This window comes from Henckelia pumila, chromosome 2 (assembly GCF_033568475.1).
Source record: "Henckelia pumila isolate YLH828 chromosome 2, ASM3356847v2, whole genome shotgun sequence".
Classification (NCBI taxonomy): Eukaryota; Viridiplantae; Streptophyta; class Magnoliopsida; order Lamiales; family Gesneriaceae; genus Henckelia; species Henckelia pumila.
In genome coordinates, this window is record NC_133121.1 from 191,841,789 (window position 1) to 191,856,106 (window position 14,318).

The 14,318-nt window shown below is 35.6% G+C and overlaps 1 protein-coding gene across 2 annotated transcripts in view; it reads right to left on the minus strand.

Moving 5' to 3' along the window:
• LOC140881535 (THO complex subunit 2) overlaps positions 1-13,882 on the minus strand; it is a 33,129-nt gene extending 19,247 nt beyond the window's left edge. For both annotated transcript variants that reach the window (XM_073286921.1, XM_073286919.1), the window contains exons 1-19: positions 13,525-13,882; positions 13,215-13,340; positions 12,147-12,188; positions 11,438-11,497; positions 11,283-11,345; positions 11,098-11,178; positions 9,960-10,031; positions 9,836-9,883; positions 9,666-9,734; positions 9,373-9,506; positions 8,104-8,179; positions 7,571-7,764; positions 7,284-7,364; positions 6,886-7,093; positions 6,541-6,783; positions 6,375-6,455; positions 6,168-6,287; positions 6,026-6,085; positions 3,920-4,047 (exon numbers count right to left, since the gene is read on the minus strand). In XM_073286921.1, coding sequence (XP_073143022.1) covers positions 3,920-4,047; positions 6,026-6,085; positions 6,168-6,287; positions 6,375-6,455; positions 6,541-6,783; positions 6,886-7,093; positions 7,284-7,364; positions 7,571-7,764; positions 8,104-8,179; positions 9,373-9,506; positions 9,666-9,734; positions 9,836-9,883; positions 9,960-10,031; positions 11,098-11,178; positions 11,283-11,345; positions 11,438-11,497; positions 12,147-12,188; positions 13,215-13,340; positions 13,525-13,659 — 2,021 coding nt within the window. In that variant the 5' untranslated portion in view covers positions 13,660-13,882. The remainder of the gene's footprint in view (positions 1-3,919; positions 4,048-6,025; positions 6,086-6,167; positions 6,288-6,374; positions 6,456-6,540; positions 6,784-6,885; positions 7,094-7,283; positions 7,365-7,570; positions 7,765-8,103; positions 8,180-9,372; positions 9,507-9,665; positions 9,735-9,835; positions 9,884-9,959; positions 10,032-11,097; positions 11,179-11,282; positions 11,346-11,437; positions 11,498-12,146; positions 12,189-13,214; positions 13,341-13,524) is intronic.
• Between the last annotated feature and the right edge of the window lie 436 nt (positions 13,883-14,318).

Genomic DNA, 14,318 nt, shown 5'->3' on the forward strand with positions numbered 1-14,318 from the left:
GGATCATTCGGGGGCCTTGATAACATTAAGGTGAATTGCCAGTTGTGTTGTTTGGCAAGGAATGGGGAATTATGTGGCACGATATGTTGCATAGTGTGCAGCGTGTCAAAAGGAAAAAATATGAGGCTAGTAGGCTACTAAACAATCAGGATTGTTACAGCCATTACTTGATCCCAATGCGATTTGGGAAGATATATTGATGGACTACATTGTTGGTTTACCTAAATCGTGGGGGTTTGAGGTTATTGTGGTGGAAAATCGGTTAGCGAAATATGGGCATTTTGTGCTGCTGAAACATCCATCTACAGCAAAAGTGGTAGCAGAGTTATTCACTAAAGAAATTCTCCGGCTTCACAAGAACTCCAAAATCAATTGTTAGTGATAGAGATCCCGTTTTCATGAGTCAAACTGCAGCGGGTATAACACATGATATCATGGGCGATGTGGATCCATTGGGCTGAATTCTGGTATAACACATGATATCATACTGCACCGAGTATGACACCTTTTGAGATAGTATGTGGAAGGAAACCACCAAAAAATAAACAGTTTTGGGCCCGTTAAACAGGAGTGGCAGCCATATCTCAAGAACTTTCAGAAAGGGATGAACTTTTGAGGCAACGCTACTACAGAGAGCACAACTGAGGATGACTAAACAAGTAAATGCTCGACCGAAAAACGTTTTTTTCTCTGGGAATAACATGGTGTTTCAGAAGTTAAGACCTCATAAAAAACAATCAGTTTGTTGAAGGATTTATCGGATCTTGGCTCCTAGATATTACGGACTCTTTAAGGTTTACAAAAGCTGGGCAATGTGGCTTACAAGTCACATTTACCTGCTGGGTCCAGAATTCATCCGACATTTCCACGTTTCACTTCTGAAAAGAGCAATGGGAAGTGCAGTGTCTGTGCAACTTTGCCTCGGGTTTAGAGTCAGAGTTGACCATGGAGTTTATGTCAGAGCAGGTTGTGGCTTGAAGATTGAAACAGATAGGTGGAGAAAAAGTGCAACAAGTGCTGATCTGTTGGAAGGGCAAACATATAGAAGAAGTTACTTGGCAAGAGGTTGTTGCACCTGCTTTGCAATTTCCCGCGTTCAGCGTTGAGGACAATTCTGCTTCGAGTGAAGGGGTAATGTAGTTGGCCAGAAAGAAGAGAGTCGCGTAATGGGTAAAAAGCCCATATTAAGTTTGTTTATTCTAGAAGAAAAGAGAGGACACACACACACACACGAGAGGGGGAAGAGGAAGTATATATGAAAGGAATATTGCTAGAGGGAAGTTAGTTGTTTTCTTTTCTTTAGTGTCAGGTACTGGCGTGAACTAGGGTTTTTACAGACATTTCCCAAAGAGTTCCTTTTTATTTCATCTAAATACATTAAATTTTATATTCCACTTCAATATCTTTGTGGATTTCTCATTGTGGTTGCAACACTGATCCAAAACAGTTGAGAGTAAAAGCTGTTAGAAATAACCAGGAAAAATGACATGTTCCCTTCCTCAACTATTAGGGATCTAAACTCTAATCAGAGAAAAATAACTAAAGAAAGTTTGAAAAAAGAACTAGTAGCAAGTAATAAATAGAAATAAATAAAAGAAGCAGTACTTAGCTACATAACCAACTTATGGAATCCTCAGGGAACACTCTCTTGCAGATAAATCATAGAAGGAATCACACTAAAAAACTTACAGAACAGAAAATAAAATTATCCCGATCAATCAAGAATTTAAACTCTCATACAATATTTCCTGAATGAATGAACACAAGATACAAAACTCATCACAATTTCTATTGAAAGACCAGTTAGCTAAACTTTGACGTCATATTTTACAAGCATAAAAAGATGTCATGAAGAAAATACCACGACTTCACGAATAACAGACTTCTTCCTTCCATCAAAAGCTGGAAAGAACATGAAAAGTTGGCAATGTAAATCTGAAGATGCGGCATGTTCACACTAGATGGGTGGAATAACAACCCTGAGTTCTTCGTCTATAACTTGATTAATGTGTACCCATTCTTCGAAAATTAACTCATCATAACATGCAGACTCTACAAAACCCCACATTGGATAGGAGTAGGCAACACAATTGATATTGCATAGAACCCTCCATTTCAAAGCATAAGGTGTGAGCACCTGATGGCACATGATTCTTATAATTTTAACTATGGAGTCAAATTCATGATTTTAGTTAAATGCTTCTCAGTCATCTTACATGCAAGCGGAAATAGCAAACTTGAGAGCTTATGTTGAGACAAGCAAAATCAAGTTTCTCTTGATCTTCGAAACATTGCTCCAGAAAGAAAATTGAATTGGCCTCCCAAGTACCACAAGATTCTCACTTTGAAGATGAACCAAATAGTAAAGACGTCTTCCAGGATGACTCCAAATTAAACTGCTCAGTTAAAGAACTGTATGCTGGTAAAAATACTCCCGATGCTAATAACACCAATGATGTCATCCTAATAATTCTGAATGGTAAATCTTTCACCATTCCTTGTCATTAAGTCCAAGCAACTGTCTGTAGTGTCAAGATCATTGACAATGTTCATTCTTAGTCCAGAAGCCAACCTAAATGTCAAATACTTTAAATCCAAGTTCCAGGATACATGTAATTGAGGTGTCCAGAAGGCGACAAATCCGGAGGCAAACGACAGAGAGTAAACAAAAGATAGCAAATCTGATCTTCAACTAAAAATCATCATGACATGGATAAGAGTTCCACAGCTCGAGCATAAAGCAGAAGATGGCCATGAATAATTACAGAACCCCAATGAGACGGCACCCTTGTCTCAGTACTCAAGATAATCCCTCGAAAAAGTAATACAATCTTAGTCCTCACATCCTTCGCACATTGGCCTTATTTTCTAACTGCCTTCTTTTTTTCACATTTTATTCTCCTCACTACTTGGGCCCTTCTTAACTCTTCTACTGTAAAGTGTAAACTTGTTTAATAATGAGCCTAGTACTCTCCTCAGAGCCCACTCCATTTGCATCCATAACATTCCGCGATACCAAACCAACTTGTATTCTAAAGACCATTCCAGAACAAAAAGCAAAGCTTCATTTAAGATGTCAACAAATCTTTTCTTCCAGCCATTAAAGAAGTTCACTATACTAGATCGTCCAGCACTAAAGATACAGGAATGTTGTTTCTTTTTCACTAGGGCAATCTTCTGGAGTCAGTTGTTGTGTCCAATATTCATAGAATGTAAAATCCTTGACTACCCAAAACTTGCTAACACTTCCAACCTCATAGTAACAGATCTTTGACAGCAAAATGAAGGTAAATTAAACAGGGGAGATGGATTTAGTGTATTATGCCCACCACTTGGACTGGCTTCTTTACACCCAAATTACAAAAGTATTCCCCATACGAAGACAGATCTGATTCGGCCCAACACACCCATGAACAGGCTAAACAGGAGCCATCAATCAGCCAAAACTGCCAGGTCCAGTAAATCTGCAACTTCAACAACCAGCTTCTCCTTAGGACATTACGCAACCCGCAAACTGGGTAAAGCATCCCCAGGAAATCTGATTCTATTTAAAAGAGACTGATTACATTATTATTTAACACTTTTGTGTGGTTAAAACGACCAGAAGTTCAATAACAAATGCATTGACAACACAAGTGCAAAAATAACACAACCCCCTCATGATAGAAATAAAGAACGAATAAAAGACATGGTTAGGAAAGAAAAGGTAAAAACCCATGTGAATTTCAAGTGAGTTCGCTTCATAAAGGTCAAATAAAAGATTATTTCAATAACACGTGTTAAATCAATACACAGTAATTCAAATTTCAAGATAAGGCACCATATACTCACTCAATGAACAAGGAATACTAGCAGTTCAAACAATAAACATATAGAGAGATAAGTAACCAAAGAAATTTCTTGGTGCAAGGGTACATACAAGTGACCCCAAAATGATGCAAGAGACTGGAGCCAATCTGACAAATTAAGGCCATCGTCTTTAAGCTTCTCGCGACCTCCTTGAGCCAAGCGTTCAATGACAACATACTCCAAGATGTCATACTCAAGCTGTTAAAGACGTGCATTAAGACAAACAAAAAGTAAAGGCAGACACGTCACATGGAGTACAACTTGATTGCTCAAAAATTTTAACTATAATCATCGTACAATGCAGACAGCCATCCGATGAAGCAGCACATATATAATAGTCACCCCAACATTTTAGTAGCAAATATTTATATTGATTTTTTCCTCCCTCACTAGTGAGGGAACATGATTAACAGAACAAAAATAGATACACCATTTCAAATAAGCCAAAACGCTATGCAATAAACTCAGCTGAAAATATCCAGGTACAAATGTACATACGACCAAAATATAACTAAAAGAAAACAAATATGACATATTTCATACCGATTCTTGTAAGAGTAGCCAAAAGTTTTGCATACCAAATAGAGTCGTCAAAATGGGTTGGCCCGCCCAGCCCCGGCCTTAGCCCGCCACCAAAAGGGGCCGCCATGACTTGCCAGTTGGAAAAACATCAACCCAACCCAACTCAACCCACCTTGGGTTGTAGGTCAGGCAAGCCAACCCGCCAAAAAAAAATTTAAAAAATACAAAAAAAACAAATTTACAATTCATTCTTAAAATCTAATCTTGTTATTATAGTAAATAAAAAAAACTCAAAAAATTCATGAAATTGAGTCAATTGACTATTTACATGACCAAAGAATTTATTACATATTTGAGCTACCAAATAATACATTAAAAAATATTATTAGAAGATATATAACATGTATATCTACTTTTTATTAAATATGATTGAGAATAATTGCTTAATTTAATTTTTAAAAATCTTATAACTTTTAGATTTGTCTCCACCAATAATGGAACATAGTCTTTATCATATTCTTTTCTTCTTAGATGATCTACTTTATTTTTATTTATCTTTTGAACACACCTAGTTTAATTTTGAAAATACTAGAAACGAAACCCCGCTTAGCTTCGAATCACATGTAAATCACATTATCTATGCATAATACAATCTTTTCCGAATTTGACACAACCACAAAATAATTAATTCCAAAAAAGGATTAATTTTTTAATGATTACTAGAAATTTTAATTTTTTAAAATAAATGGCTGACCAACCAACCCGCTCTGACATACCTCCAACCCGTGTCAAACCCGCAACCCAAACGGGCTAACCCGTTTTGACCTGCCTTAAATGGGTTGCTAAAATTGTAACCATCGGCTCATAACCTAATTAACGGTTCTAACCCAAGTTTAATTTTTAAAATGTTATATCTTTTAAATTTTTCTCCACCAATAATGGAATATAGTCTTTCTCGTATTCTTTTCTTCTTAAATGATCATCTACTTTTTTTTATTTTATCTTTTGAACACACCTAGTTTAATTTTGACAATACTAGAAATGAAACCCCACTTAGTCTTGAATTACATCAAATCACATTATCTATGTATCATACAATCTTTTCCGAATTTGACACAACCACAAAATAATTAATTCCAAAAGAGAATTAATTTTTTTATGATTACTAGAAATTTTAATTTTTTAAAATAAATGGCTGACCAACCTACCAGCCCTGACATACCCCCAACCTGTCTCAACCCGCAACCCAAACGGCTAAACCCATTTTGACCTGTCTTAAATGGGTTGCTAAAATCGTAACCTGTCGGCTCATAACCCAAATTGACGGCTCTAATACCAAACCACTTTGCGCCCACATTACTCAGAATAATCATTCGAACATGACAAAAGGAAATGATGAGTTAAATTGTTGATTAATTTTATAACTTCATGAGAAGTGCATATGTAATCCTAAAAAGTGAACAAATACTAGCTAACTAAGAAAAGCCGTTCGTGAACCTTCAACATCCATTCAAGGGAATAGAAAAAAATAAACTGAATAAAATTTAGTTAACCACATAGAATTTAATCCAGTGGAGAATATTCATGAATCTTACAATCTAAACATATATGCGCAAAAGAAAAGACAACTAAAGGGCACAAAATGGTAAAAGACCTGAGTCAAATACTTGAAAGCATCCACAACTGGAGCAATCATATCCCTGTATGCCTCAATCTACAGATGAAAGAGGTAAGTCTTATTCAGCTTGAGATCCAGTATCAAGTAGAACAATGTGTTCTTGAACAAAAAAAATTACCTGATGAACAATTGTTCGAAGCACAGTCATTGGATTTGCATGAGCTAGTTTGGCAACCATTCTACCAAGCTGCTTTAAATTTTCTTTGGCAAGACGTTTCAAAATCCTTCGAGTATCCAACTGTAAAAGACCATAGATTACAAAGTAAAGAACAAATGGTACAAATAATAAAGAAACAGGCCCCATAAACAATAGACACAGACATACCCTTGCTGTTTGCCTCGCTGCCAAAACCATTGGAAAACGCTCGTCATCCTTTTCCCATTCACCATACAAACGGTATCGCGCCTGTACAAACACATTACAAAATGATCATTTTGCAAAATTAATTGATATTAAGAGGTATCGTTGAGAATCACTTGGAAAAAGCTACCTCGTACGGAAGAAGGGACATTAGTTCCCATATCTCCTGTCCAATTGCAGGATTAGCAGGAATCAACTGCAACGAAGGAAGAAGACATGTTCCAAGTGCTTCCTCAATTTTTAATCTTGCATCTTTAAGGTGAAGGCGAGGATTCAATTTTTCGAATGAAACAGTACGAGTACAAAATTCCCCATCGGCATCGCTGACAAGCTCAAGGGCACAAAGAAAATAAGCTCTCAACACTCTGGTTGTCTGCATGTCAATAAAGGCCATCAGTAGAAGGGATGGATATTCATAAAGAAAAGCAAAGGAACAACAATAATAATAATGTCATAAAAAACGAGAATATCATACCTTCTGCAGTAATAATGTGTCACGGTAAAGATAAGGTCCAGCAGAAGCAAGCATCTCAAACAGCTCTTTAGGTAGATTGATGAAGGGTTTATTGAGGTATGAATTTGCTGCCTCTGAATCAACACCAGCACCATATGATGCCTCACAAATTGAAAGTTTCATTTGGCGCACGACTTTGTAAGCAGAAAAAACTGGTTTTTCAATAAGCCTGGACAAATAAACATAAAAATTCAAGTCAGAAGTGTTGCATTTGGAAGCAGAATGGACACCACGGAAGAAGATGAAAGAAAGGAAATAAAGTGATGAGGTGAAAGCATGAGACAAATCAATATAAGACATCTAGCATTATTTCCCATTAAAAAATTTCACATCTAATTACACGAGGTAGTCAGAATTACCGAAACAACCCCTGACAAATTTGATCATGTTCCACTGGATTGAGAGGTGAGAGACGCTCCAGTAGCTGATGAGCATGAAACCTGAGAAATGAAAGTGAACTCACATAATATAAAGTTACTCAAATATTACTTTTCAACCAATAACGACCAAACATAATCTAGTACCCTTGTATATAATGTTTTTTCAAGGAAACTGAGAGAATCAGCACAATAATGATTATGTTAATGATATTTAAAGCAATAACACGACACAGCACTAGAATTTTAAGATGATTATTCGAGTCTACCAATCATCTACAGCAAGGAAGCCCATCAATAGACCCAGGGCTTGATTATTTGCAAGCTCTGAGGATCTTTCAGCAACTGCCATTTTTTCCATGTCTAAAGCAGTAAAAAGATCTACAGTCACATCTCCTTGTTTCTCGTCGTCCATGAGGTCCTTTCCAGTGGCCGCAAGGTTAATTTTCCCAATTTTATTGGCCTGTTCATCCCAAGGAAATAAGATATAAGATTATGAAATAATAAAAAGTAGATAATATCAAAAAAGCAAATGAGGGAAAAGCTTAAGGTGCATTTGCAAAAACAATGTTTTTATGTCAAAAGTGTTAATCAATCAAATCACATATTAGCGAGTGCATTCCTACGTGTCAGTGTGTGTGCATTTAACAGTCTACACCTACTGAGAAAAGACCTAAATATTCAACGAAAAAACATGAATGACATAACATCTTAACAAATGCAGGGAGTTGAAGGTCATCACATCAAAGTAACATACAGACAAAATCTTAACAAATGCAGGATGTGTAATAAACAGAATCACCTCATCAAGTCTCTTCACTGAAAAAGTATTATATTGCTCAAATGCCTCTTCGTCCTTGGGAAGTAAATGGGCATATCTGAATGAGATACCAAATCATGTGTGAATATTAACATGCAAAAATAAGTATACATTGAATGTATTGAAAAATTAATTGCATAGCAGTGATAAATGTGAGAAAATTTCAACAGCTGTAGTAGAAGATCAAAGGTGAGGAATAAGTGACATGAAAAAAGATGGAAAATAAACTTCATACAGAAAGTTAACTTTTTAAAAAAGTACTGCATATCACAAAAGGTTCTCTGCGTCTATAGTCAAACCGAACTAAGCATCACAAGAGGACACCTAGATTACAACAGACACACTGCTGAATAGCAACACATTTAATCATTCCTATTGCTTTTCAGGTCAACAACCTCTATTCTATACTCAAAAAACACAGAGTTCATAAAAAACAAAAAAACATGCATGAGTTGAGAACTATATTGATTTTAAACATTTGTATTCTCTTTGTTGCTAGTTAAGAAGTAGTTAAAAAATAAAAAGGACCGCCATAATCGTTAAACTAACAGGAGTTAGGTAAAAAAACCACCTTAGATTTTAACAATTCACTGAAACAATAATTCAAAACTCATAACTCGAGAATGTTTACTCGTTCTACTTCATTGAATTTCTACCAGGGATAAACCCTCCTCTTAAACACATTAGAGTCATAGTCCCAAGCAATTTCCTATTACTTTCTTCAACTCTTTGGATGAGTTATATAAAGTCAAGTACACAAGATGTTGGATATCAGATGATTGCCCTGAAGAATCAGAAGACATGTTCCAGATGGCATGCTGCATGCATTCAAGTGTATAAATGGAATAAGTTGAGTAACTTGTCCCAATTGTAAGTTTCCTTTCCTCCAAACTTTCAAGAACCAAGGTGACATTTTTGTTTTCTGATGTTACTAAATAGATTTAATTGGTTACTGTCGGAATTCAACGAGAAATAAAACCAGGTAACAGGAACAACAAATATTCCAATTTAGATCTTGTTAAAGTCTCTAAAGAAAAAGAACTAAGTTTAGCCCACAGTTCAATGGTTACCATATCTCCTGGAACCATAAAAATGAAGTGCCACAGTAGCAAAAAAACATGACAAACGTGTTACAAGATAAGACCATTAAGTGATTTACCCAACAAAGTGCCTGACTGCCTGTGTAACAAGATAGAGCACCAAAACCAGCTTGCAACTTAAATAAAACAGCTAGAGTGCATGCTTACTCACATGCTATCAACATCAATGAAGTCTTTCTTCACCAACAATGCTGTAAGTTGATAGAGTCCATTTGGTACAAAATTATTAGCTTCCATGTGCTGATAATATTGAAACTTGAACCCAAGAATTTGTGAAGCATGGGACTGCACAACATGAAAAAAGAATTACCGATCGCAAATTTCAGTTCTCACAGAAGCACCAAGAAAATGTGAAGGAGAAACAAAATAGACAAAATAGGGCATCAGTAGATAAATTCAAAGTCAATACAAAAAGGGTACATTGCATCTCATCAGCTTCAATACCTTCGGAAACATCGGAACTAAGTCCAAAAAAACATTGTTATCAAGCTGAAGCTCGAAGCATTCCAACACCTTTAACAAACAAAACTCCAGTAAGAATAAGTTGTATAGAATGAAGAAACAGTATGACTAACTAAGAAGCATTAATTTGAAAACATGGATATCCAACTTACTATGTCGAAAACTCGATTTGGATCGAGATCAAAGTGACCAATCAATGACTGTAAAGGAATCGAGAATTAGAAACAGACATGAAAGAAAAATTCCCGTTAAACTAAACCTCATATTAGTTTGAACCTTAATAATGCCAATCGTTGCAGCTGCTGCATTCTCAGTTGATGCTTTAGGAACCTGACAGAGGAGGGTGACCTAAAATACGAGAACAATCATAGAGCAACCAAGAATAGAGAAAGGTTTATTAGCAAGTAGATGTCAAAGATGACAATACATGTAAGTACCAAGAATTTTTCTATTGATTGATTGCTTGATCGATCTATCGTGTGGATGTATCCTTCAATATGAGAAAAGTATGAGAACTAATCTGATCTATTCAACTCACTGGAATCCCATTGAAAGGAATAAAATCTTTTCAGATGATGGGTATAGATCCAGCAAAAATAAACCAGTTGAAAAAATGATAATTTATTCCAGCATGTTTCTTCAAACTCTCCACTATTAATACTTCTTCGACACAACAAAAATTCAATGAAATTATTAAGTTCTTCTCAACCAACTTATTGGAATCCCATTAAAATGAATAAAATGGGGACGATTGTTATGGATGCAAATGGAGTGGGCTCTGAGGAGAGTACTAGGCCCATTATTAAACAAGTTTGCAGTAGAAGAGTTAAGAAAGGCCCAAGTAGTGAGGAGAATAAAATGTGAAAAAAAGAAGGCAGTTAGTATTCTGTCATTTTCGTGCTTGGTAGTGGGACTAGCCTGAGTACTAGGGTAGTGGAAAGAATTTCTTTGTACAGAGAATACTCTGGGAAATTATTATCAAGTTCTTCATATTAAATGTCTTTCATAGTATTTGCTCTTCAATCTCTGCATATCTCTATGAATCTATGAAGCTTGAATAGAAATTATATATTAATGATCAGATGAATTAGTGTATCCTCAAAGAACCAAGAAAAAGGGTGAACAAGTTTACAGGTATGCAATTTACTTGTGACTATGGACTATGCATTAACATTCGATTTTAATGAATTTATGCATATTTACATATATCCTTTAGTTCTACCTATATCTGCAACTAGCTTCTCTCTCACAAATGATCAGAACAAGAAAGGAAAAAAAAAAAGAGAGAGAGAGAGATTGGCGAAAAATGAACAAAATTGAAGTACGAAATCAGTCAAACCCTGAGAATGATCATATTTGACAATTAATTAATAGAAAATTGGAAAATAAATATACATGGTACAAATGGTAATACCAGCTTAGCATAGCCCTCGCTTTCTTCTCGGAGCAAATTAAACTTAGTTTGTTGGTATAGAAGACGAGTATTAACTCGAACCTAAAATATAAAAGGTGATACTTAAGTAAATGGTTAAAATAAAGGCATTAAAAACAACAGCAAAAAATTTACTATCATCACAGTTAATCACAGTACCACAATACCTCTTTTGACTTGAGATCTGAAGCCTTTATCTTGATCATTTCAGACTCCCCCAAAAATTCTTCCTGCGATGTAGACAAAATCAACAGATAAGTTAGACATATGTGTTCACATTAAAATATAGCACCAAGGTCAGACTCATTAACAAAATTTTCACCTCACAGCGCTCTTGAAAAAACCTCAATGGAACAAGGGTAGATTCCACCAGCCATTTTGCCTGAAAGAAACAAAAAATATAGCACAAATAGTACAAAAAACCACCTCACATCTGAATCACTCTCTTCAATAACGTTTCTAAAAATTCTTAAACCACATAATAGCTTGAACATTCACTTTAATCAGTTAGTGCTTAACTGCATCATCTTTTATGTGGACTGTGGACCAATAATATTTCAAAGTCCATCATTCAAGTAAAATTTTAAAATTAAACCATCCATTTGATAGAAATGAATGGGCCAAGTCCAAAATTAAGCATGTCCCAGTTAATTGGTTCAACTTCAACTGTTAGATTATCGATAGCTAAATCAGGTTTGAACTATCGTGTAAATATCATGCTGTTCATATGTAATCTTTATTATTCCGGCAGGTGTTAACTGTTAACGAAATAAAAGAATACCTTATGAATAACAAAAATTTTGAAGTAGATCTTACATCCAACATTTACTATGGTGTTGTGTGAATCTGAACAAATTAGCAAAACAGAACCGTTGGAGCTGAGTTCTCAAATTCTCACTGACAGGAAATCAGAACCAGAGTTTGGATGGCTTAGCCACCATCACAAACAGGTGTCGTTTGCATGAATTTTGTCAACGAATTAGAAATATTAATGCAATGCAAATTAAAAAGAGTTCCACGAGGGTACCAACCAGTTTTATAAGGCGAGAACGGTAATCACCAAGCATAGAAAGCTGCAAGATACCACAAAATCATTAAGCAACAGTAATAATAACAAAAAGATTGAAAAAAACCATGCAATATAATATTCACTATTAGCTTAAGAAAAAGAGATCTATTAAGCAGACATCAAAGGGCAGGGAATTAACACAGAATAACAGAACCAAGTCACCGCCTTCTAATAAAATGTGGCCATATAATCCATCAATAGTAATAGTAATTAAAAGCAAAAGGCACATTAAAGGGCTCAAGAGTCCTGAGGCTTTAAGCGAAAAGCGCAAGCTTTACGGAAATAAATGAAGGGCAATGAATAAAATATTTTAAAAAATAAACATAAAATAATTTTTTTTTTAAATATGAAACGTGAGATATTCATGATCTTCCAAATATCAAATATTAAAATGCAAGTGCAAAGGACAGAGGATATGTCAGGCAGAGGCAACATGGTGTTAGGGTTTCCTCTGCTCTTTTTTAAAAATAATAATAATAAACGCAGGAGAAATTGCACTTTTAAAGGGCTATTTCTCCTGTCAGATTTTTGAACAAAAAGGCTGTTTTTCTCATAAGCGCACTTTGCATCAAAGCACAAAAAAGCACAAAGAAGTGCACGCTTCACAGTATCCCTATGCTTTGGAAAGTGCAATGTGCTTTGCTCTTAAATGGGCACTTCGTTCGCTTTTGACAGCTATGATTCCATCATCCATAGAAGAATAAACCATCTATAAAACATTAAGCACCGATACATTAACAGAAATTACACATGCCAACCTCAGATTCAACTCCCAAGGACGAAGGAAAGAACCTACGTCCTACTTTATGATCCTACTCTAAGAGATATAAAGAGTTTTAACATTAACCGCATTCCATACAACAAATTGAAGTGTAAAAACCGACGAACATCCACACTATTATTCAAGAAGTATTCAAAAGCTCATCTTGAGATAAAACCAACACAAATAAAAGAGAGGCACTAATTATATTCACGGAATTGTGTGATCGGCACTAAGTATGTAATGAAATAAAATCATGAAAAAACTCACATCTTGAGCCATTTGGGATACAACATCAGCAAAATATGATCCCACATCCCCTTCAGGACCACAATCTGAAAATTCAACAGCCTCCAAAGCCATTTTACATTTCTGTAAGGGCAAGTCCCCTCGAACCTACCATCCAAACAGAAAAAAAAATTGCTAACTTTACCAAATAACCAAAATAGAAAAAGGGAACTTCAAAAACCCTCCTAGGAAAAATTCTGAAGCTATAATTCTTAAAAAGAATACTCGTATAGATAAATTAAGGAGTATTGAGCACAAGATATAAAGTAAATGAAGAAATTAAGCTATTCACCACTGTCCAGCAGAGTTCATAAAGAAAGCGAAGCACTGGAGCTGGGGAAGGAAACTTGAAATTCGAATTCGAATTCTTCAGCTCTCTAATGGAGTCTTCGGTGAAGAATATGCACTCGAGAGAAGGCAGAGACATTATTGTTGTTAAATATTTCGAATAATCAAACGGAGCTTGAAGAATTCGGGGGATTGAATTCAGAAAGAGTGGCGAAAATGCAGTCGTCCCCGGCTCTCCATGGGTCCAATTTCGAAATTGGGGTGGTCTAGGGTTTCAGGTTGCGTCTAAAGGGTTTGGGCGAAGAAGAAACGCTTTTCGCTGTTCATTTTTTTTTACGTTCTACTTAGAGGAAACTTGGAAATTTAGGGAAAAGGGATCAGATTCTAAGTTATTTAAAAAAATCCATAACTTAATTTATTTATATGTTCTTGTGTTTAATTTTAAATACAAGATTATATTTTTTAAAACACTTACTCCACCTAAATCTTTCTTTCTCTCATTCATTCTCATCCTTATTCAATTACTTCCATTTACCCCAACCAAAATCTTCACTCAAAATTAAACCTCAATCCATTTCCAATCGACTCAAATTCACAGTCGACTCACTTCTCTTCCCGACCCGTTCTTCCGATGACTTTTTCTTCTAGTTCAGCACATAAATGACTAACAACTCAAGCTTTGGTCGATCCAGCTAGCTTCAGTAAGCTTGGGTCAAAATTGCTCTCTTAGGTCGACCAAGCTTTTGCTTGGTCTACCCAAAAGCTTGGGTCGCTTGGGTTGACCAAGCAAAACTCATG